At 49.9% G+C, this 21,228-nt stretch overlaps 1 protein-coding gene across 1 annotated transcript in view; it reads left to right on the forward strand.

The window, feature by feature from the left end:
* Positions 1–21,228, forward strand: part of ABCA13 (ATP binding cassette subfamily A member 13) — a 369,975-nt gene that overhangs the window by 117,267 nt on the left and 231,480 nt on the right. Inside the window, 4 exon segments of the mRNA XM_040644577.1 lie at positions 5,029–5,142; positions 7,973–8,063; positions 15,827–16,003; positions 17,583–17,889. Of these exon segments, the coding sequence (XP_040500511.1) occupies positions 5,029–5,142; positions 7,973–8,063; positions 15,827–16,003; positions 17,583–17,889 (689 nt within the window).

A 21,228-nucleotide genomic window follows, 5' to 3' on the forward strand; every position in this document is an offset into this window, starting at 1 on the left:
TTTCTTTCTTTCTTCTTCTTTTTTTTTTTTTTTTAAGGTGTATTTAGTTACGTGATCTCTACACCCAACATCGGGCTTGAACTCACGACCCCAAAATCAAGTCACATGCTGGTCAGACGGAGCCAGCCATTTCTTTTCACAATTTATTTTTATCAGTTTCTTTCTGCTTTCCTCAGATTTGTTTTATTACTGTGCTATGTTGACTAACTTTCATTTTTTAATTAGTAACAATCATATTTGAGTCTGAATTTTGGTTCTCTCCGGTATGTTGTTACAGCTAATGTCTGCATAACTCCAGAGTGATTTGTGATATGTAAAATCTTTAACTTGTTACTTTAAACAGTGTTCACACCAACCTTGGCTAAGAAATTCTAATTTCATAATACACACCTAAATGATTTCTGTGGCTTGGGATTTTACTGTCTACTCGTTCCAATAAAATCTTCTTGGGTATTTGAAAAGCAAGGGTATGTCCACATATAGAAGATAAATTAGGGGGACGCCTGGGTGGCTCAGTCGGTTAAGCGTCTGCCTTCGGCTCAGGGCGTGATCCCAGGGTCCTGGGATCGAGCCCCACATCGGGTTTCTCCGCTGGGAGCCTGCTTCTTCCTCTCCCACTCCCCCTGCCTGTGCTCCCTCTCTCGCTGGCTGTCGCGCTCTCTCTCTCTCTCTGTCAAATAAATAAATAAATAAATCTTAAAAAAAAAAAAAAAGAAGATAAATTAGGATATCCGAACCAATTTTAATGGCACTAACTGGCTATACAAAAAGATATATATATTTATAAATATATAAAACACATTACATATGTAAGTATACATATGTATTTGGGGTGTGTGTATGTGTTCTCTGTTTGTAAATTTAAGATTTCTAGATCTTCTCCTTCGGCTGCATCAGTAACACCACCAACCTCTACCTACGGGTGTGAGTCTGACCGTGGGGGTGTTTACTGAGCATTTACTATGGGCCAGGCCTGGCCTGAGGCATCGGAATAGGTATTTATCTTAATATCACCACAGCCGCTACTCCCACTTTTCTCAAAGCTTGAAGCTGATGGTTTAAATAATTTGGGTAAGACTATGCAGCAGATAAGCGGCAGAGCCAAGGTTTTAACCCAAATCAGGGGGCCGTTTTCACGACCTGATTTTTCAAGTACTCTCCACCTGGTCTTATGAAGGCTTAAGGTCTCCTACTGTTCAGTCCTATCAAATTCCTTCATTATTTCTAGTCCTTTTGACTTCATATATTTTGATGATATGTTCCCAAGTCTGTAAATTTTAATCATAGTAAATCATAATTTTTTTTTTTCAGAATAAAACAAGCTTTCTTCTGTTTATTCTCTTTGCCGCAAATTTTATTTTGGTGGGTGTTACCATTTCTAGCTATTTCGGTTTTGCTTGATATTTATATCTTTTTTTTTAATGTTTTTTATTATATTATGTTAGTCACCATACAGTACATCCCCGGATTTGATGTAAAGTTCCATGATTCATTACTTGCGTATAACACCCAGTGCACAATGCAATACGTGCCCTCCTTACTACCCATCACCGGTCTATCCCATTCCCCCAGCCCCCTTCCCTCTGAAGCCCTCAGTTTGTTTCTCAGATATTTATATCTTTTGTTTTTAGTCGGTGTAAAAATCCTTGGCCTTTCATAGTGTTGTCTGTGTAATAGAGCATAATCTTCAGGAAGAGAGAGTTTCGAGGGCGGCTGGGTGGCTCAGGTGGTTGAGTGTCTGGCTCTTTGTTTTTGCTCAGGTCATGATCTCAGGGTCGTGGGATTGAGCCCCACGTCAGGCTCTGTGCTCAGTGGGGCGTCTGCTTGAGATTCTTTCTCCGTCTGTCCCTCTCCCTCCATTCTCTCTCTGTCTCTCAAATAAATAAATGAATCTTTAAAATAAAAAAAAAGGAGTTTTGTTTATTTTGTTCATAGCTACATTGTCAGCACCTGGACCTGGACCTGGCTTACAGATGTCCAATAAATATAGATACTCATCGGATGACTTAACGAACTGGATCTGAAATCCTTTGAACTGGGTGTTTGAACCTATTCAGAGCTATTGTTGTCATTCTCTGTTCCAGTTTTGAAAATTTATGTTTGTCCTTCTTATCTTTTTTCATCTTTTGCTGTTTTTTTCTCTTCCTTTTTTTTCTTTACCCCTAAGATTTTATTTTTAGGGACACCCGGGTGGCTCAGTCAGTTAAGCGTCTGCTTTTGGCTTAGGTCATGATCTCCGGGTCCTGGGATCGAGCCTCAAGTCGGGCTCCCTGCTCAGTGAGGAGTCTGCTTCTGCCTTTTCCTCTACCAGCACCTCCCCCTGCTCGTGCTCTCTCTCTCTGTCAAATAAATAAATAAATAAATCTTAAAACAAAAAGACTTTATTTTTAAGTCATCTCGATACCCAATGTAGGACTCAAACCCATGAACCTGAGATCAAGAGTTGCAGGCTTCATGCCAGGCGCCCTCCCCTCTGTGTTTCAGGGTCGAGCTTACCCTCCTACAGTTAATGCTGAGAGTCCTTCTTTCTCACTGAGGTGGGAGCTCCTGCCTGCCTCCCTGCCTGCCCCTTGTCCCCTCTGTTGCCGATGGAGCCTCCGGTTCTATAGATTACCGTCCCATTAGCTGGCGTCATAATTGTCAACCATTGGGGCTTCCAATTTCAATTATAACCTTCCTATTATAACTTTGTAATTTCCGCAGTTATTTATAAGAATTTTCCTGGGCATTTGGAGTCAACTTAGGACTTTGTCAGCTACTATTTAAAAATCAATTCTTGGCCGCCTGGCCGACTCGGTCAGTGGAGCACACAACTCTTGATCTCGGGGTTGTGAGTTCGAGCCCCACGTTGGGTGTAGAGATGACTTAAAAATAAATAGACTTTAAAATCAATTCTCTATTGGAATGGTTTTCTGGCTCAGCACCATCCCGAACGTATCAGAGATGTATCGTATTGCTGTACTGAGTTCACTCTCGCTCAGGTTGGGTTCCAGGAACTTTTTTAGGAGCGTTCTCAGGTAGCCTGGGTTCTTCCTGCCTGGATAGCTGAAGATGACCAGCACGTAGGAATTCTTGGTTTATACTGTTCGCCTCTCAGAGCTATGGAGCGTGCTTCACCGGCCACTGACCTTTACTTTTGCAAAGACGCTATCTGAAACACTACATTTTTTTTTCCTTCTTAAGAAGCTTCTTATGAGCCTTCGGATGCATATTCCAATTTCAACTGGAATGTTAGATTTTACGAGGTGTGTTAGACACTAGGCTGCTTTTCATAAGTTTGCCTGTTCTAAGAAAGGCTCTGAAATGTGCGAACTCAGGGATGTTTGTGAGCGATAGTGAGTTTTCTTCCTTCTGTGATTCCTGACTCTGCTCTCGCTCCTTCACTCCCCATGGCTGGGCTCCCTCGCGTCTGTCCTAGATTGTCTGGTTTCCCCGTGTCTCGTGGCTGTCCTCTGGGGGCTGGGACAGTCCCACTGGTTGGTTCTGCACAGACATTTGTACTGTTGCCGTTTTCAGAACGCTGCCTGTCTGCTGCCGACTGGGTCTGGGGTCAGCGGCCTGGAGGTCAGTCTTCAGGTGGCGGATCTTCAAGCCAGATCGCTGCTTCTGATCACCCCCTTCTCCACCCTCCTTGACTCATTGTGAAAACACAAGGCAAAGATTGTCTACATTTCTCCTCTCTTTCATGAAATCGGTTCAGATGCAGACCTTCCTCTTTCCTGATTCATACATTGGCCTCGTCTCTTGACCAGAAGGATCATGTCGCAAGCCCTAGACATAGATGATGGCACTCAGCCAGTGTGGGCCAACAACGGCAAGGGTGTGAGTGCAAATGGGCCAGGTTCACACGAAGGCAGGGGGAGAGTGGATTTGGCAGAAGCCCTTCCACACCATTTCGTGCGTCTGGCAGCCAAGTCGAGGGCGGAGAAGCAGCTCCAGGTTGGGCTGGGGGTGGGGGCCATGCTTCGAGAGCTCTCCAGCAGTGGCCCAGGGGGACCTCCTGCCCTGTTTTTGGGCTGGAAGAGCACAACTACGGGGAGCATCCTCTCTCTTCTGTGGTGGCTGCTTTTCAGCTCCCGCACTCGGATGCCCTGTGCCATTAGGAGGGTCCCATGGTGATCCCAGGGACGTGTGGTTGGCCCCCCAGACCCTTGTCTTTTGGGCACGTAGACCATTTTCAGGATTAAACATATAGTAACGTTGCCGTAGACACTTTCATGGATATCGTTTTATATTTCACTTAAATCCTTTCCGAGGATAGATTTTTGTCTTTCATCTTTAGAAAAAAGGCATGGGCTTTTTTGTGTGTGTGGGTCAGTGACTAGGCCTGTGTCTATGATACCAAACTGTTTTACAAGAATCTGGCGCTCATGTGCTCCGCCAGCAGTGATAAATGGTAGAATACAGGCGGTGTCCTCTGTCTTCAGTAGTGTTGGGTATTGTAGAACAAATGCGTGGCTATTACCCAAGAATATATATATATTTAAATTTATTTATTTGAGAGAGAGAATGAGTGGAGGAGAGAACATGAGCAGGGGGAAAGGCAGAGGGAGAGGGAGAAGCAGGCTCCCCACTGAGCAGGGAGCCCGATGCGGGGCTACATCCCAGGACCGCAGGATCATGACCTGAGCCGAAGGCAGATGCTGAACCGAATGAGCCCCTGGGCGCCCTCCGAGAGCATATTTTTGAGGAGGAAATGATTTTATGGAGCCGGGGTGTCCTGGGGACATCTGGGGATCCCCACAGTGAGCTCAGTCTTGGGACTGCCGTGGTGGACGGGTGGATGGGGTTTCAGGGAGAGTCTGCAAGAGCGGTCTCGGCACTCACGTCAGAGCGGAGGCCGCTGGAGCCGGTCACTGGGCCTGGGGAGGCGTCGGCGGCCTGCCGGTGGCATTGGCAGATCTGTGCTCTGGTGGTCAGTCGTGCACATAAGGCTTCTCTCCCTCTGGTCCCTGCCCAGCCCCTAAGAATCTTCCTAAGGCGGCACAGGAGAACTGGAAACATACCCACGTATGCTTTGTTTTGTAGGCAAATTATACTTTCCATTTCATGGACAAGCTGAAGACTTTAACAGAAACACTGCTGAAAATGTCCAGCGTTTTTCAGAGCGGTGGAAGTGGCCAGATGCTCAGCCAACTGCAGGTGAGTGCTGGCTGCCTTCACGCGAGGGCGAGGGCGGTGGGAGCACCTGTGAGGGCACACCTCGAAATCAGAGTGGCCCCTTAGGGACCCCACTGAGCCCGTCAGGTGTGGTTGTCAGTTGATTAATAATATTGACCTAGAGTTGAATGTGTGAGGCAGTTTTGTGAATTGTCAAGGGCTTGATTTGAGCCAGATGTCACTATTATGAGCACGATGATACTTTAATAGTATTTGCCTGCTCTTTAAATTCCATTAATGGAGGGGCGCCTGGGTGGCTCAGTCGGTTAAGCGTCTGTCTTCTGCTCAGGTCATGATCCCGGAGTCCTGGGTTTGAGTTCTGCATCGGGCTCCCTGCTCAGTGGGGAGTCTGCTTCTCCCTCTGCCCCTCCCCCTGCTTGTGCTCACGCTCTCTGTGAAATAAATAAATAAAATCTTAAAAACAAATTCCATAAATGGAGGCACAATTCTGTATCTTAATGCGATTTTGAGTGGTTTGCATACTTTTCGACTGTGGGTCTATTTAAAGGGCCAGTTATCACTCCCTGACATTCTGTATCGACAACCCAATATATTCCCAAATTCTGGGGGCTGTGGTTTAAGATAGCCAACTCCTGCAGAGCCCCACAGCCATGAACTTCAGAACTTTGCAGGACGTGGGCCACATAAAAGCCTGGGGCCATTTGTATAACCGAAGTCCCCTAAAGTCTGATCGCAGAGTCATACCTGCCTTTTTATTCTTGTTTGGCCTATTTCTCATGCACCAGACAAGTTGTTCAAGACGATTCATAGCAGGGCCTCAGAAGCCGGCCTGGCTGGCTTTGATTCCTGGTCTAGCCCAGCAGTGGAGTGAACGCACCGTCCCAGAGCTGCGGTCAGTCTCCCCGGGGGAGTCCTGTGCCGGGGGTCCCGCAGCTACTGGCAGTGGGCCCGGCGGGGAGCTGATGGTCCCAGGCAAACGCATGTGGTTTCAGACCCCAGCAGCCATTGGTCCCGTCCTGGTGTTGGAAGGTCTGCGACGCTGGTTCTCAGGGCGGCCCCCACTGTGTGAGCGCGAGGACTGTCGTCCTGTTCTTCTTGAACTTGTTTGCTCACAGATTAATTTGTTAATACCGGGATCAGCAGGCTTTTTCTCTAGCGGGTCAGATCGTAGATAGCTTAGGCTTTGAGAAAGTCTCTGCTGCGATTAGAAATGACACGCGACATCACGAATAACAAACGGAGAGTCTCCGAAGTCGTGTGAGCACCTGACTGCCCCCTCCTCTGGGTCCGCGCGGCTCTGGGGAGAGGTCCTCCCATGAGCTGGCACCACCGGCTGGGCGGGCAGTCATGTTAGAAACGCAACGCCTTCTTCCATCGCCTGAGCGTGTCATCTTCGAGGACAAAGCGTGTGAGCGGCGCCCCATTTCTCAGCGTGGAGGTCACGATCGGGGAGTGTGACAGCCCTTGGGTGTGTAGCGGCTGTCGCCTGTACTCCAGGCCTGGCTCTTGCCACCGGACGGAGACGGTTGGGCAGATGCTTCGCTGCCGCCCGACACCCGGGCTGCTGTTCTGCTCAGTGAAAAGCAAGCGACCTCCTCACGGAGATGCGGCCGAGCCTAGACGATCGATACACAGAAAGTACCCACCCAGTGTCTGGCCCGAGGCGAACGCCCAACGAAAGATACACAAGATTCCCGTAAACTAACAGTGTACACCAGCCGGCGTTTCGTAAGGAAGTCCTGTCATCGGTACACAAGCGTCGATAGAGTCATCACATCCAGGAGGCAGAGGTGAGAAATCACAGAGCTGAACGCAGACGACGGGCGCCGTTTGAGAATTCCTTATCGGAAGTTCCAAGTTGCGAGGCTGTGCGCCCACACGAAGCCGGGGTCACGTGTAAAGATGCTCTAGTGACCCAACAGGTTCCAGAATGCGTCCCCGTTCCGCCAGCCCCCTCCTTGCTTGATCCTGGCTCTGGCCTCAGGGCATCGGGATGTCCCCTGGGTCTGGTGTAGGCTGACGGACATTGCAACTGGCAGTCGATCACAGGGCAAGCTTTCATTCCAAGCACCTTGGGGAGCCCTCCTTAGTGAAGACATTGACAAAGGAGAGTCGGAGCCATCAGTATGAAAGAGGGGTCACACAGATCATGATCTGCAAGTTTCTTCCAAAGATGAGATTTGATGGCCACGGGAGTAGTAGTGGGTTCGGAAATGCAGAAACCCTTCCTCAGTGGTTTTGTGAGACCGACCCCGTCTCTACAACTGGCCTATGGAAAACACAATGGAAAGGGTCTTTTTTTAAAAGCTATCTTATTTTATTTTATTTTATTTTATTTTATTTTTATTTTTAGAGAGAGGGAGATAGAGCATGCATGAGCAGGAGGGAGGGGCAAAGGGAGAATCTTAAGGCTGTTTTATTTTATTTTATTTTATTTAAAGTAGGCTCCATGCCCAACATTGGGCTTGAACCAGGACCCTGAGAGCAAGAGTCACATGCTCTGCTGACTGAGCTGGCCAGGCGCCCCATAAAGGATCTTCTGTAAAGCATCACCCTCTACTTTTGTTGGAAAATTCTCCTGAAAAGTCAACACTTATTTCAATCTTTTTTTTCAATATTAGTGCATAATTTCAATGATAATGTAAATTATTACAATCATTACTTTTGTTTTTCAAGGTGATGTCCTAATCAACTGTTATCTTGTTATTTGCCATGATTTTTAGAACCTCTTTTACCACGATTCACTTTATGTGTCTTTTTCTTGTATAATGAAACTTCGAATGAAACTAACAAGTATTATTCAGTAAGAAGAAATGAGATTATTTTTGTTAAGCTGTGTTATTTTCCTTAGGAAGCCCTGAGGAACAAATTTATAAGAAACTTTATAGAAAGCCAATTGCACATTGATGTTGACAAGCTGACGGAAAAACTCCACACTTATGGTAAGTGGGTGGGGTGTGGGGGTGTAAGTGGGTGGGCGTGTCCATGAGCATGTCCTCGGCTGGGCGTTTCTGTGTATGTGGGTGGGTGTGGCACGGTCCACTTACCGCATGGCCCACCACTGGGGTCTTCATCCTTCCGCCTCCAAGTTTTGGGGTGACACTGACAGGTCGCTCTTTCTCTCGGGTTCTGGTTGCTCGTCTATAAAACTAGATATGCTCCAAAAATTGCTCATACTTGAAGTTTTCTGATTGATCGAGTCAGGGCTTGAGTAGCAAGGAACATAGTAAAAAAGGAAGGCTTCTGACGTGAATGCAAGAATTAATGAGAATTGAAACAATGAGTTTTTGAAACAAATGACTGTTCCTGAGGTCATCGTTGATTGAAAGCAGGTACATTGCTTTGAAACTTTGGAGCTCGGGTTAGAAAGTTCTATCAATCCCCCCGTGGTTGTACGGCGTCTCCATAGCCAATGCGCGAGTTCATTTACATAGCGCGCAGCCGGGTCCTGAGCACGCGGGAGAGCTGGGTTCTGTGCCCACTACCACGTTCAGGGTGCAGGTGGCCGTGTTAGGAACGGTGGCGAGGTGGCAAAATTGGGGTGCGGCAGGTGCATCCTGGGGGTGCACTGGGAGCCCAGCCCAGCTGAGTGGCAGAACAGAAGTCAAGGAAGGTCCCCTGAGGGAAGGGAGGGTTTCTCTGGCTCCTGGTGCTCTGCCTGCGCCCGGGAGGGGCTGGTGGCCGCCTACTACGTGGGGGTTAGTGGAGGGCCAGGCGTTCATTGCAGGAGGCACCATACTCCCCACTTCTGAAAGAAACAGATGTGGGTGAATTTACTGCCTTAGAAAAGTTAATGAATTTAAATTATTTCCCTTTTATGTTATTTCTTAAGGAGGCTCCCTGTGCAGTGTGGAGCCCAGTGTGGGGCTGGAACTCACGACCCTGAGCTCAAGACCTGAGCTTAATGGACTTAATTAAGGGTCCCTTAATGGACTGAGCCAGCCAGGCGCCCCAAGTTAATGATATTTAAAAATAAATGTCACTGTCTTAAGTCATTTTTCCAGTAATTAAAACATACTTTTGTATGTGTTATAAACCTCCTTTTGTAACTCCCTAGGTAAAGAATTCTCTCACTTTACTCCGTGCATCCTTTTAAAATCTCTGGCGAGGGGCACCTGGCTGGCTTGGTCGGAAAAGCGTGCCACTTTTGATCTCAAGGGTTGTGAGTTCGAGTCCCACATTGGGTGTGGAGATTACGTAAAAAATAAAATAAAATAAAATAAAATAGCTAACAAGGTCATCCATTTCTCTGCATTAGAACCAGCATCAGGAGACTGGGGCAAAAAGGAGCATTTGAAAGTAATTTGTAGCAATTTCTGGGAATGTTTGTCCCCTCAAGCTCTTGATTTCCTTCCTTAAGTTTTTTAAAGTAATCATTTGCTTGTTACAAAAGCAATTTATGCCTGTTGCAGAAATATTAGGAAGTACAAAGAAACCAGAAAAAAGATCTACCCATAACCTCATCGTGAGAGACAGCCTGGGGTTCCTTTTTCAGATGGATTTGCATGGCTCACGTGAGCGTGGGTACGTGTATTTTCACAAAAATGATAACACCGTTTATATTATTTTGCGAACTGCTCATAAATGGATTCTGGGGGCGCCTGTGGGGCACGGTTGGTTAAGCGTCTGACTCTTGGTTTTGGCTCAGGTTATGATCTCAGGGTTGTAAGATCGAGCCCCGAGTGCGACTCCATGCCCAGCAGGGAGTCTGCTTGGGATTCTCTCCCTTTGCCTCTGCCCCTCCTGGTTGTGCTGTCTCCCTCTCTTTCTCTAAAAATAAAATAAATAAATCTTAAAAAAAAATAAAGAAAGAAATGGATTCTGTTGCAAAGATTTGTCATGTCCTTCAGGAGTGCCTGTTACTAAGAGTCAGCTGTCTGGTCCCCTTCCATGACCAACCCCTAGCACTTTAAACTTTTAGTTGTTTCTTGCGCATTGTATCTTTATATCATTGCACGATGCATTATGTATCATTATATCTTTACATAGGAGTTAATCCGTTCCCCGCTGTGAGAGATGCAGCATTGCTTCTCCCTCCTTGGCCCCATCGCTCCCCTGCAGTGCTGTGACCCTTTTCCTTATGTCCACATCATGACCAGATAAATACGGTTCGGTGCAGAGCCAGGTTACAGGTTATAATGAAACTTCACTTTTCACAGTGTTTCCTTCTTTCTGGAGTTTCTGTTCTCTTGGCTCCCCATTTCCCCTGCCCTCTACGCCAGCGTGCCACCTTTCCTGGTGTGTGTGGGGGGGTGATCCCACTATCCCTGTGGGCAGACAGCTGTGGGGCTGCCCCCTGCCCCCCGGGGCCTGGCAGGTGCCTCCGACCATCACCCCTAAGCGCTCCCAGGAATTACCTGCTCTGTTCTCCCAGGTGGGATACCGAGTGTCCTGGGCTCTTCGTCCTCCACATTCTGTTTTATGATCGTGTTTTGTTCGTCAATACCCGAAAATGTCCATGTGAAAAGGGGTGCACGAGAGAAACATTTCCTGAGCGATTTTACTCAGTAAATTCACTGTTATCTGAAGGGTGTGTGGTAATATTCCCAATTTCACTGATACATTTTGATTTGTCTTCCTCTCTCTCTCTCTCTCTCCCTCTTCTGACTTTTATTTTTTTGATCACTCTTGTCAGAGGGTCATCAATTTTATTCTTTTTTTTTTTTTTTATAAAACAAATGTTTGGTTTTGTGATAATTTTGTTTTCTGTTTCATTGACTTCTGACTTTTTTGCTTGTGTTCATGTTTTGTTTCTGCTTCTATCCTTTCACTCTCTCTGGTTTGTCACTTTTTTTTTTTCTTTTGGTAACTTCCTGAGAGAGAGACTTAGACCTGTGATTTCCACCTTCTTTTCCTTTTCTCGTACGTACATATGCACGCTTACGATCACACGCTTCCCTCTGGACATTGCCTCACTGCCTCTCACACGTTTTGCTATGTTCTGTTTTCATTAGCATTCAGCGAAGTGTAGTTGTTTTTGATCCTGGGGTTGTTTGAAAGTTTATAGCTTACTTTCTAAATATCTGTGATTTCCCATTTATTATTTATTTTTAAGATTTTATTTATTTGTCAGAGAGAGAAAGCAGAAGCGGGGGGGGGGGGCGGAGCGGCAGGCAGATGGAGAAGCAGGCTCCCCCCTGAACTCCCCACTGAGCAGGGAGCCCGATGTGGGACTCGATCCCAGGACCTTGGGATCATGACCTGGGCCAAAGGCAGGTGCTTAACCGACTGAGCCACCCGGGCGTCCCCTTACTGATTTTTTTGTTTGCTCATTCTATCAGTTATTAACAGGTGTGTGTTGAAATTTCCCATTGGGATTGTGGACTTGTCTGTTTCTCCTTATGTCCTGTCAATGTAGGGTTTATACGGTTTGAAGCTGTGTTTTGTTTTTTATTGCTAACATGTTAGATATTTATATTGTCTTCTGTCAGCTTAGTTTAGGGTTTCTGGGCGAGTCTGCTGGGAATGTCTGTGGTCAGGTGGGGCCTGTTATTATGTTCCATTTCCAGCTGAGACAACGTTTCGTCTGTGGGGTCGGGTATGGGGGGTTTGCTGGCCCGGTTCCCTGCCGAAGTGAAGCTCTAGGAAGAGCCCCACCTTGTCTGCATCTCTGGCCGGCTTCCTGGGGGGTCGGGCCTGCATATTCGATTCCTTAGTAGATGGGGCTATGAATCAGCTTCCCTGCCTGGCAGGCCATCAGGACGGGGCCAGAGCCTGCACAGCTCATTGTGTGGGGACCCGAATCGGGCCAGAGTGTGCCCTGAGTTCCCTGCTCTGTGGACAGGAGAAGCCGTGGGCTGTGCTCTCTGCTCAGCCGAATGCAGCTGTTGAGTGGGCTTCCCGTGCGCGCTGGTTCGGGTCCCTGGTGAGACAGGCTGCAGGCCGTGTTCAGCCACGGGCAGGACTTCAAATTAGATTCTTGGCTCGGGCGCGGTGGGAGAAGCAGCTCTAAAGCTGCTAAAGGTCTTTGTCCTTTTAGATTTTCTTTTTTTTTTTCATTTATTTGAGAAAGAGCGAGAGCAGGAGCAGGGGAGAGGGACAGAGGGAGAGGGAGAAGCAGACTCCCGGCTGAGCAGGGAGCCCGATGCGGGACTTGATCTCAGGACCGCGGGATCATGACCTGAGCCGAAGGCAGGCACTTCACCGACTGAGCCACCCAAGCGCCCCTTGTTTGTCTTAACTCGAGGCAGCTGGCATGCACCTCAAGTTCCCTGACCAAACGAGGCCGCTGGCTTCATTCTGCAAACTGCTGGCTCTGTCTGTCTTGTCGGCTTGAGTGCTGATGGGCCACCTGGCTCTGGTCACATGGGGCCAGAAGACAGTGTCCACAGCAGGGGGGGCATTGGCCTGGCTCCCCTGCCTGGGCAGGAGCAGGACTGGCCGCTCCGGGCTATACTCCTGGTTTCCTAAACACGCTCTCTGATGGGGAAGGGCTGGGACCCATAGAGTCACAGAGTAAACTTTGTGCATCACCCAAAAGCACCACTTTTGCTTCAACATTTGTTGGGAAATGAGACATAATTTTATACGAAAATAAAAGGAAGAGGCTAGAATATAACATTTTCCTGGAAAAAAAGTCATTCATTTCACAAAATTTTCTTCTTGTAAGGGCTGTTCTTGGATTCTGCCTTCTCCCTGCATACATCCCTCAGCCGCTGTCTTTCTCCTGTGCTAGGGGTCCGCGTGTGGGAATGCCGAGAAGGGCTACGAGGCTCTGCTCAGCTGAGCTGTGCACATTGGAGTCGCCAGGGTGACTGGACGAGGAAAAATGCAGAATTTCTGCCCTCAGCTCTGCCCCTGCATCAGCCGAGCCAGCCAGCTGTGCAGAGCCTGGCATCTGTGTCTCTGTAGCTGATAAATGGGGTGCTGAGCTCTTTGTCTCGGTTGGGGTGGAGGTGGGGGTTGGCGATCTGGATGTCTGAGCTGATATCTGATAAGCCGATATCTGATAGGATCAGGGCAGCACATTCCGTCTGTGCCTCTACTGGAGACCGATGTTCTCTAATATATTAATCACCACGGTATCAGGACACCCTAACCTCAGCATGCTGTGGACACCGTGAGTGCCAGGAGGCTTACCGGCATTATTTCATGTAATCTTTAGAAAAATCCCATGGAGCAGATTATCATCATCCCTGTTCCATAAGGGAGAAATGTAGGGTCTCAGGGCTAAACAGACGCAGCTGGTCCCCAGGGAGTGGGGGGCGGGTACCCCCATCTGGCCCCTGACCACGAGGCCCCATACACTGCACCCCAACAGTAGGCCTGCCGTGTCTCCGTCTCTACAGCAGATGTGGTCTGAACTGAGAGGCTCTCCTTAAACAAACTGCCCGGGGCCTCTCGTCCAGTGGAGAGGGGCCGGCCCCTTGAAAGCAGGCACAGTGTCTTGGCCTGAGGTTGAGAAATGGCAGAGTATCAGCCCCTGCTTTGAGAAGCAGTGAGTGATGGAGGTCGAGAAGCTGCTTGGCCAGTTGGATCCTGCCCAGGCCAGCTTCTCCCTGTTGTTCGGAGCCTTACTGTTTCAGCCATCTGGATAGGGTGGATGAAACGGTTCTCTCCTCACCACGGCAAGAGTGGAGGCCTGGACACTTGAATGGATTTTTCTATGTGCCTCAAGATGACAGGGACAGACCTTGACGTAGTTCCTCATTGGCCCCATGCTGCCTTTCAGAGACGGGTCAATGCCAAGCAGGCATAGCCCAGACTGGATCTGGAAACCAGGAAGCCAGCGGGAGAGACAGCAGCAGGCAGACCAGCAAGGGAGGGAAGTGACAACCCAGAGGCAGCCCCAGGGGCGGCCGATACTGCCCTGTGCTGGGGCACCCCAGGAGTGGGCACAGGGGAAGGCCAGCCATCACCTGGGGGGCTGGAGCGTGGGGGACATCGAGAGGTGGGGGAGGGCAAGTGGGGAGCAGCGCCCCTGCACAGAGGACAGGCAGGAATGACACAATGGGCAGCAAGTGACAGGGCCCGCAGGCAAGAGTCTGTCTGGGATCATGGAGGGAAGGAGTAAGTCTAGGACACTGGGAACTCCATGCATAGTGCCCTTCTGTATGGGACATTGGAGGCTCACTCTGGATCTCGGTGTATGCCTGCCAGAGTGTGGGCTTGGGACCGCTGGGGCCAGCAGTCCTCGTCCCACAGGGAGTGTGCTCACCCTTGGTGCGGCAGGTGGCTGAGTGCCCACGGAGACGCCCCAGGGGCTGCGGCATCACGCAGTTCACCGAATAACCAGTGGGGTTTGCTGCGTAGTGAATAGACTTCACTCCTTTAAGAGCAAAATAACATGTAACTAGAATGTGGGCCACTCAACACGTGCCGAAAAGCATACGATATACTTCCATTGTAAAGCCTGAAAATCGTATGCACCCGATGCCCTTTCGCAGAAGATTCTCATCATGCTTCCGTTTCTTGATGTTTCCCAGTGGCTGGTCCTGTTCAGTCTGATAGATTTGGGGTTGGGCAAGGGCTCATTGTAGCTCATCCTTTGAGGGCTTTTGGAGAGGACTATGTGGCCAGAAGCTGGTGTCCATCTGCTCAGGGATTGTCCCTGTGGCTGAGGGAAGGGCCACTAAGCTGTGTAAGAGCTGCCCTTATACTGTCCTATATCTACACGGTTTTATGATTTGCTGTGTGTTTTTGTGTGTGTTGTGGGTGTGTAAAAACATGTTGCTATGTCTCCACATGTATTTACCACTTCTTCCTTATGAAGTCCCGAGCAATCTAGTCTCTGGTGGTCTCCCAAGGAGTGAGGCCGAGGGGGGACGGGGTGGCTCGCCCCAGTGGACTGTAAGCGCATTGCCCCAGCCCATGGTAATGCCGTGACATCTGCAACCCTGGCGGGTCTGATGGCGTCTCCTTATCATCCTGAGCATGTCTGTAATCGCTTCCCTCCCTGGGCTGGGCTCTTGTGTTCTTCCCATGCCACCCTACTCTGTGTCGTTTGGTTTTCCCACATCTCTCTGTCCTGTGGCCCAGCTCTTCCCTGAAGCCAGAGCTCGCGTACTGAGTCCTCCTCCGTGTTCTGTCCTGACGAAGGTGCCCGCTTTACTCGCCGGCTCTATTTCCATTTCAAATGCACAAACCTGGGCAGAGTGAGTGCACCGGGATCAGATTTCCTCGGTGGCAACGCTCCTTGATCCCAGATCACTGTCTCTGTGAAGTTAATGTGACAAAGTGAGCAGCTCTCACAAAACGCCCGCTGTGTCGGTGAAGGCCTGTTTTCTGGAATTCCTTCGCACTGGGTTGGAACACTAACATTGTTTTTGCTGGTTTCTGGTGCGAGACCTTGCGTGCTGCTCGCAGGCTTGCCTCCGGTGGCTCCCTCTGTGTGTCACCCACTGCCTGTCATCCCCGGGCCGCAGGCTCACCCTCTGTGCCTCCATGGCTTTTCATTCCCGTGTACGGATCAGCATCACGGGACTACATTCGGAGTGGAGTTGGGGCGCCCGGCTGGCTCAGTTGGTGGAGCCTGAGACCCTTGATCTCGGGGTCATGAATTCGAGCCCCACCTTGGGCTTGGAGCCTACTTAAAATAAAACAAAAACAAAAGCAAAACAAAACCCAAAACAAAACCCAAAAGGCAGAGTTGATACTCAGCCAGTAGGTAGCACGTTTTGCATATGAACAAAGGGCGACTCATGAGGGGATTTTTTTCATCCCTGGGCTGAAAGTTGTAACGTCTTGTCCCACTTACTGTCCTCAGGAGGGAAGCTGGACAAGATGTTCGCCCACGGGGGCGCTGGACGCATCCTCTTCCTGGGCCGCGTCTTGGTGAACCTCTCGTCCTGCGTGGTGCTGGACCGCTTCCAGGCGCTGGAGTCTGTCGCCAGCCTGGAGGTGAAAGCCCGTGAGCTCATGCGGCAGAACAGCTTCTTGGCCAGTAAGTATTCTGTGACAACATGCGCTCCGGCAGGCGCCGGCTCCGGTGGCCTTGCCATTTTGCATATTTCTCCCCGAACGTGTGTGCCAGTGGCTCAGAACGAAAAGACCTCCCTTCCGGATAAAACGACACCAAGCAGAAAGCCTCACCGTGAGGACATGCGTTGTGATGGTCTGTGTCTCAGATCCCGGCCCCACACCATTCACGGCACCTGTTTTTAGTAGTTTATGGTATCGTTTTACGGTTCAATCTCACATGATAAATTATAGCTTTCCTGATTAAAGCTATGCTGTGATTCCCTTGTCACTTTGACTTTTCTCATGGCACCTTGACGTCCTGGGGGTGTGGGCTGGGGGGGGACAATGGCCAGTTCGACTTCATTCAAGCAGGCTCATTTGTTCAGGATGCGTGTGATGCGTTCTCGTGTCTCGAATGAACATCACTTAATTTTTTTATTTGGGTTTGTATGAGTTTGCTGAGGGCTGCCATGACACGGGACCACAGACCGAGTAGCTTCGATGACAGAAATCTGTTTTCATGGTTCTGACCAGAAGTCCGAGATCCAGGTGTCAGCAGGGTGGGCTCCTTCTGAGGCCGTGAGGGGAAGGCACTCCAGCCTCCCCTCAGCATGTCGAAGGCCGCCTTCTCCTGGGTTTCTTACTGTGTTGGTTCTGTGCATGTGTGGGTCCACATTTCCCCTGTCTGAGGACACCAGTCCTAGCGAATGAGAGCCCGCCCTAAAGACCTCCTTCTCACTTGACTACCTCTGTGAGGACACGAGCTCACATTCTGATCTGCTGGAGGTTAGGACGTGCACCTGTGAACCTCGGGAGGGTCCCGTTCCACCCCCAACAGGCATTGTGTACGAAATTCAGAGAATTCATGTGCCAGAACGGAGTCCCTATGTTCACATTTTGAATGATCGTTATATGCAACTAATGAATCATTGAGCATTATATCAAAAACTAATTACGTACTTATGTTGGCTAATTGAATTTAAATTAAAAAATGAATGATCGATAACCCCAAAGATACCAGTTCCTTGCTGGAAATTGAAATCTAGCTGACACACAGTACATCAGTATGATGCGACAACTCTATGTCCCGCCGTGCTCACTGTGGGTGACGAGCGACCCTCTGTCACCATACCGTGGACCTCCTTGCCTGTGCTGTTCCTTCCATCCTCTGACCTCCTCCTCCCATGACCTCAAGCCTGCACCTCCCACGCCTCATTCTCACAGATGCATCTATAATCCCAGAAAAGGAAAGCCTGATAATTTGAGCAGCTGGGTATCATTTTTCAAGTCCTAGAAAAATGCAGAAGAAATCGTTTTTTTACAGATTTTTTTGTAGATTATTTTATTGCAAAAAAATTGATGACACGCGGTATGGGTTTATATGCCAGCACCTGCCTGCCCAACGCTGAGAGTCAGCGCTGCCTCCCTGGGGCGTGGCCGCGTCCCCGAGCTGGGGTTGGGCTGAGGCTCAGGGCCCGTCCAGCTTCTCTGGGCCTGTGCTCTGGCTCTGGGTGAGCTACCCTCAGGGTGTGATGACCCCGTCTTCCCTTTTCTGCTGGCAGGTATCATATTCAACACTTCACTGGCCGGCAGGAACTTGGGGGCCCGGTCTCTGCAGCTGCCACCCCATGTCACCTACACCATCCGGACCAGTGTCTTATATAGCATGAGGACGGATCTGGTGAAAAACCCTTCCTGGAAGTTTCATCCTCAGAGCCTCCCAGCCGACGGGTTCAAGTACAACTACATCTTTGTCCCTTTGCAAGACATGATCGAAAGAGCCATCATCTCGGTGCAGACCGGGCAGGAGGCCGTGGAGCCGGCCGCGCAGACGCAGGCCATCCCGTACCCGTGCCACACCAGGGACCTGTGAGTAGGCGTCACGCAGCCACCTGCCCAATGCGCCCACCTTACAGCGAGATGCGCTTTGTGTTTGGATCCCCACATAGAGAAAGTCTTGGAGCTTCTCTGTAGTCTTTCCAAAGGGCGTTTCAGGAAAGTCCATTCCCCTGTCTAATTGCTTAAGGTTGACTTCGTACACCCGGGCCATCCAGACACAGGAGTGATTGTTGAGATAACGGGATCATGCGGGACTTTAAATTTGACACCAGACATCCTAGCTTTAAAGACCCTTCAGAACGAGTTCCAACAGTATTCACAGGGGTTTTGCGTGTCCGACTCCAGATGTCACCCATCTGAGCCAGGGAAACAGAAGGAGGTCACTTCCTCTTTAGTGCCAATCCTGAAAAGGTCAGCTTACTTGCAGGGAGGAGGGGGATTCACAGAGGCTGGGGACAGTAGCTTGGGGATGCCTGGGGCAGTCTGCGAACATGTTCATTGCTGACCTGCCTGGTGATGTCCTTTCGGGAGAGAAGGGACGGTCAGTTACGGGCTGGAGCAGCTGAAGGAGGCAGGGGGAGCGGGCCAGGCTTACACAGTGGAGTGGAGGGTGTGCCTGATGGGAGGTGGACCCCTGCGTGTGGTCGGGTGGTCAGCGGCCTGACAGCCATGTGGCTGAGGCGGGTGGGCTCAGCCCTGAGGGAGGCTATTCCTCGAGCATCTTGTCCCTCGCCCGGACTGGAGGTCCCTGGATGCAGGGCCAGGGAGCACAGGAGGAAAGGGCTGAAGGGGAGGTCATCGGAGGGCCTACCTGGGGTCTGTTAGTTATGAGAGTGGCAGCAGATGCTCGTGTTTCAGTGGGACACCTGCCACACAGAAGCCAGGGGACAGGGTCATGCTGGCAGGTGGCTGTCTTGACGTCTTACCTCCCCCTTGTCCGGGCACATGCCTTCCACACGGCAGCTCACTAGTGCATTTTCACGAAGCCCAAGGTGACGCCACAGGATCAGCGTTCCCACTGTGGCCTGACCACGGGTGCCCCCGCCCGACTGTGCCTGTCTTGGGGTATCAGCGCGTGTGGACGGAACAGAGGGTCAGGAAGACAGAGCACTTTAACGCAGGCACCGCCCCGCCATGCGGATCATCAGTAAGCCCCTTCACCTCCTTCTTTGTGAAACGAAGCCATCTCTTTCCTCAAAGCGATGACAGTTTCGGCTTTGAACGTTTTCAGCCATTGCTGCTTTGCTCCTAAATTATTTTCCTTGGCGGCAGGAGCACCAAGAGCGGAATTCGAGAAAAGGGCTTTTTCTGGCCAAGCGTCATGCACAAAACTTCACAGCAGCTCACGTGCCAGGGCGTTGTGGGGGTGAATGACCTGTTTCCAGTACTCGGAGGAACCGACTTTTTATGCTGCTTCGCCCACCCCCATGCAGGGTGGCTCAGGGCGGGGGCGTGTTGGGCAGAACAGCACAGCCCACGTTCCTGCAAACAGCTTCGTGGCATGGTCCGCTTTCCTGTCGTGCGGACCGTGGAGCCCGGCTAACGGGCTTTGAGGGAGGGGAGGGACGCAAAGATGTGCCTCTTCACCCCTCGACTGAGACCCCTTGGGGCCTGGGGCTGGAGTGAGCGGAGGGCCCTGCAAGATTCTGGGGTCATGGGCTTGCTTTTTCTCTTTCTGTTGCTGAAGTGTAGTGGGCATACATGTGTACGTCACTCAGTGCTCCCCACATTCCGTGTCACCACCGTCTGTCACTGTCTCCTGTTACAGTGTTACGGACTATGCTGCAGGTTTCATCTCCCTGACTTACTTAGTTTAGAACTGGAGGCGTGTCCGTCTCGATCCCCATCACCTAGTTTGCCCCTCCCCCGCCCCTCTGCTAACTGCCCGTCTGTTCTCTGTAGTTACAAATCTGTTTCTGTTTTTTTTTCGTTAGTGTTTGTTGGTGTTTTTTTTTTAGATTCCGCATAGAGGCAAAATTGCATGGTATTTGTTGTTCTCTGTCTTATTTCACTCCGCGTAGGACCCTCGAGTTCCATCCGTGTTGTTGCAAATGGCATGAGCTCATCCTTTTTTACGGCTGAGTAATATTCCATTGTGTATATATTGGAATATAGAATATATAGTATATATAGGGAGAGACCTATCATAGCAGGACACTCAGGTCAGGCCGCTCAAAGTGGGAATGATCCTGGGTCATGGAATCACTTTCACTCGTCCCCTCCCTGGGACACCACGGTGCAATTTCTCAGAAGTCTTTGTTTTACTCCTTCGAAGGAGATGAAGAAGCATTTTCCTTTTCTGAAAGAGTCAAGCCTTTGAGGCTCTCACTGCCTCAGATCCTTCTTTTATGTCTAGTTTCAAAAGGTGTCCATATCTTAAGGGCTGGGTGTACCTGCAGAAGGCTGCGGGGCCGAGGAGATCCTGTAAGATCCTGGCGCTCAGCTGCCCGCGGGATGGTTCTGAAGCCGGTGTCGACCTCAGAGCCCACTTGTGCGAAACTTTTCGTGGCTCCATACTACTTGCGGAATGAGTGATATAGTCGTGAATTGGCTCATTTGTTCAACTATATTTATGTACTATTTGTCAGTCTCCAGACGGGGGTGAGCCAGTGAAGGGACAGGAGAAATCCCTGCTCTCGTGCCCGAGTTCAGGGAGGAAGAGTCTACAATGCTATAAGGAAGCAGCTTGAACTGAATACTGGGAGGAGGTAGGAGCCAGCAGGTGTGGGGTGAGGGTGGCGAGGAGCCCCCAGAAGAATTATTACTGTGGTTAAGGTTAGCCTTGCCGCGAAGGTGACATTCAATCTGTTAAACAAGAAAAATTCAACTGAGTAAATTTAAAGATCAAATGGGCTTTATTCGGGGATTCATGAATCAGGCATTAGGCATCCTCCCGTTCGGCAAATACAAAGGAGCTCCTGGAGCTGTAGAAAGGGAAAGGCTTTTAAAGGCAAAAGGAGAATGTTTAAAGGAAATTATTAGCAGAGAGCGCATTGTTTCAGGCAAGGCTGCCCTCCCAAGGGGAGCAGTAGGGGTGTCTCTGGGGCTTGCTCTCCTCCTGACCAGGTAATTCCAGGTCACTGGTTAAAGGTTATGTACATTCCTGGGGGGCTGGAACTTAGGCTAAGTATGACCTCTTGGTTTGCTGACATGGGGCTCAGCACGTGACTTTCTTTTCAGCCTGTTTCTCTCTCTCTCTCTCTTTTAAAAATGTATTTATTTATTTGAGAGAGAGGGAGAGAGAAGGTGCAGAGGGAGAGGGAGAGAGAAAATCCCAAGCAGACTTCTTGCTGAGCCTGGATCCCAATCCCAGGACCCTGAGATCACGACCCTGAGATCACGACCTGAGCTGAAATCAAGAGTCGGACC

Source organism: Ursus maritimus, unplaced genomic scaffold (genome assembly GCF_017311325.1).
Source record: "Ursus maritimus isolate PB19 unplaced genomic scaffold, ASM1731132v1 scaffold_3, whole genome shotgun sequence".
Classification (NCBI taxonomy): Eukaryota; Metazoa; Chordata; class Mammalia; order Carnivora; family Ursidae; genus Ursus; species Ursus maritimus.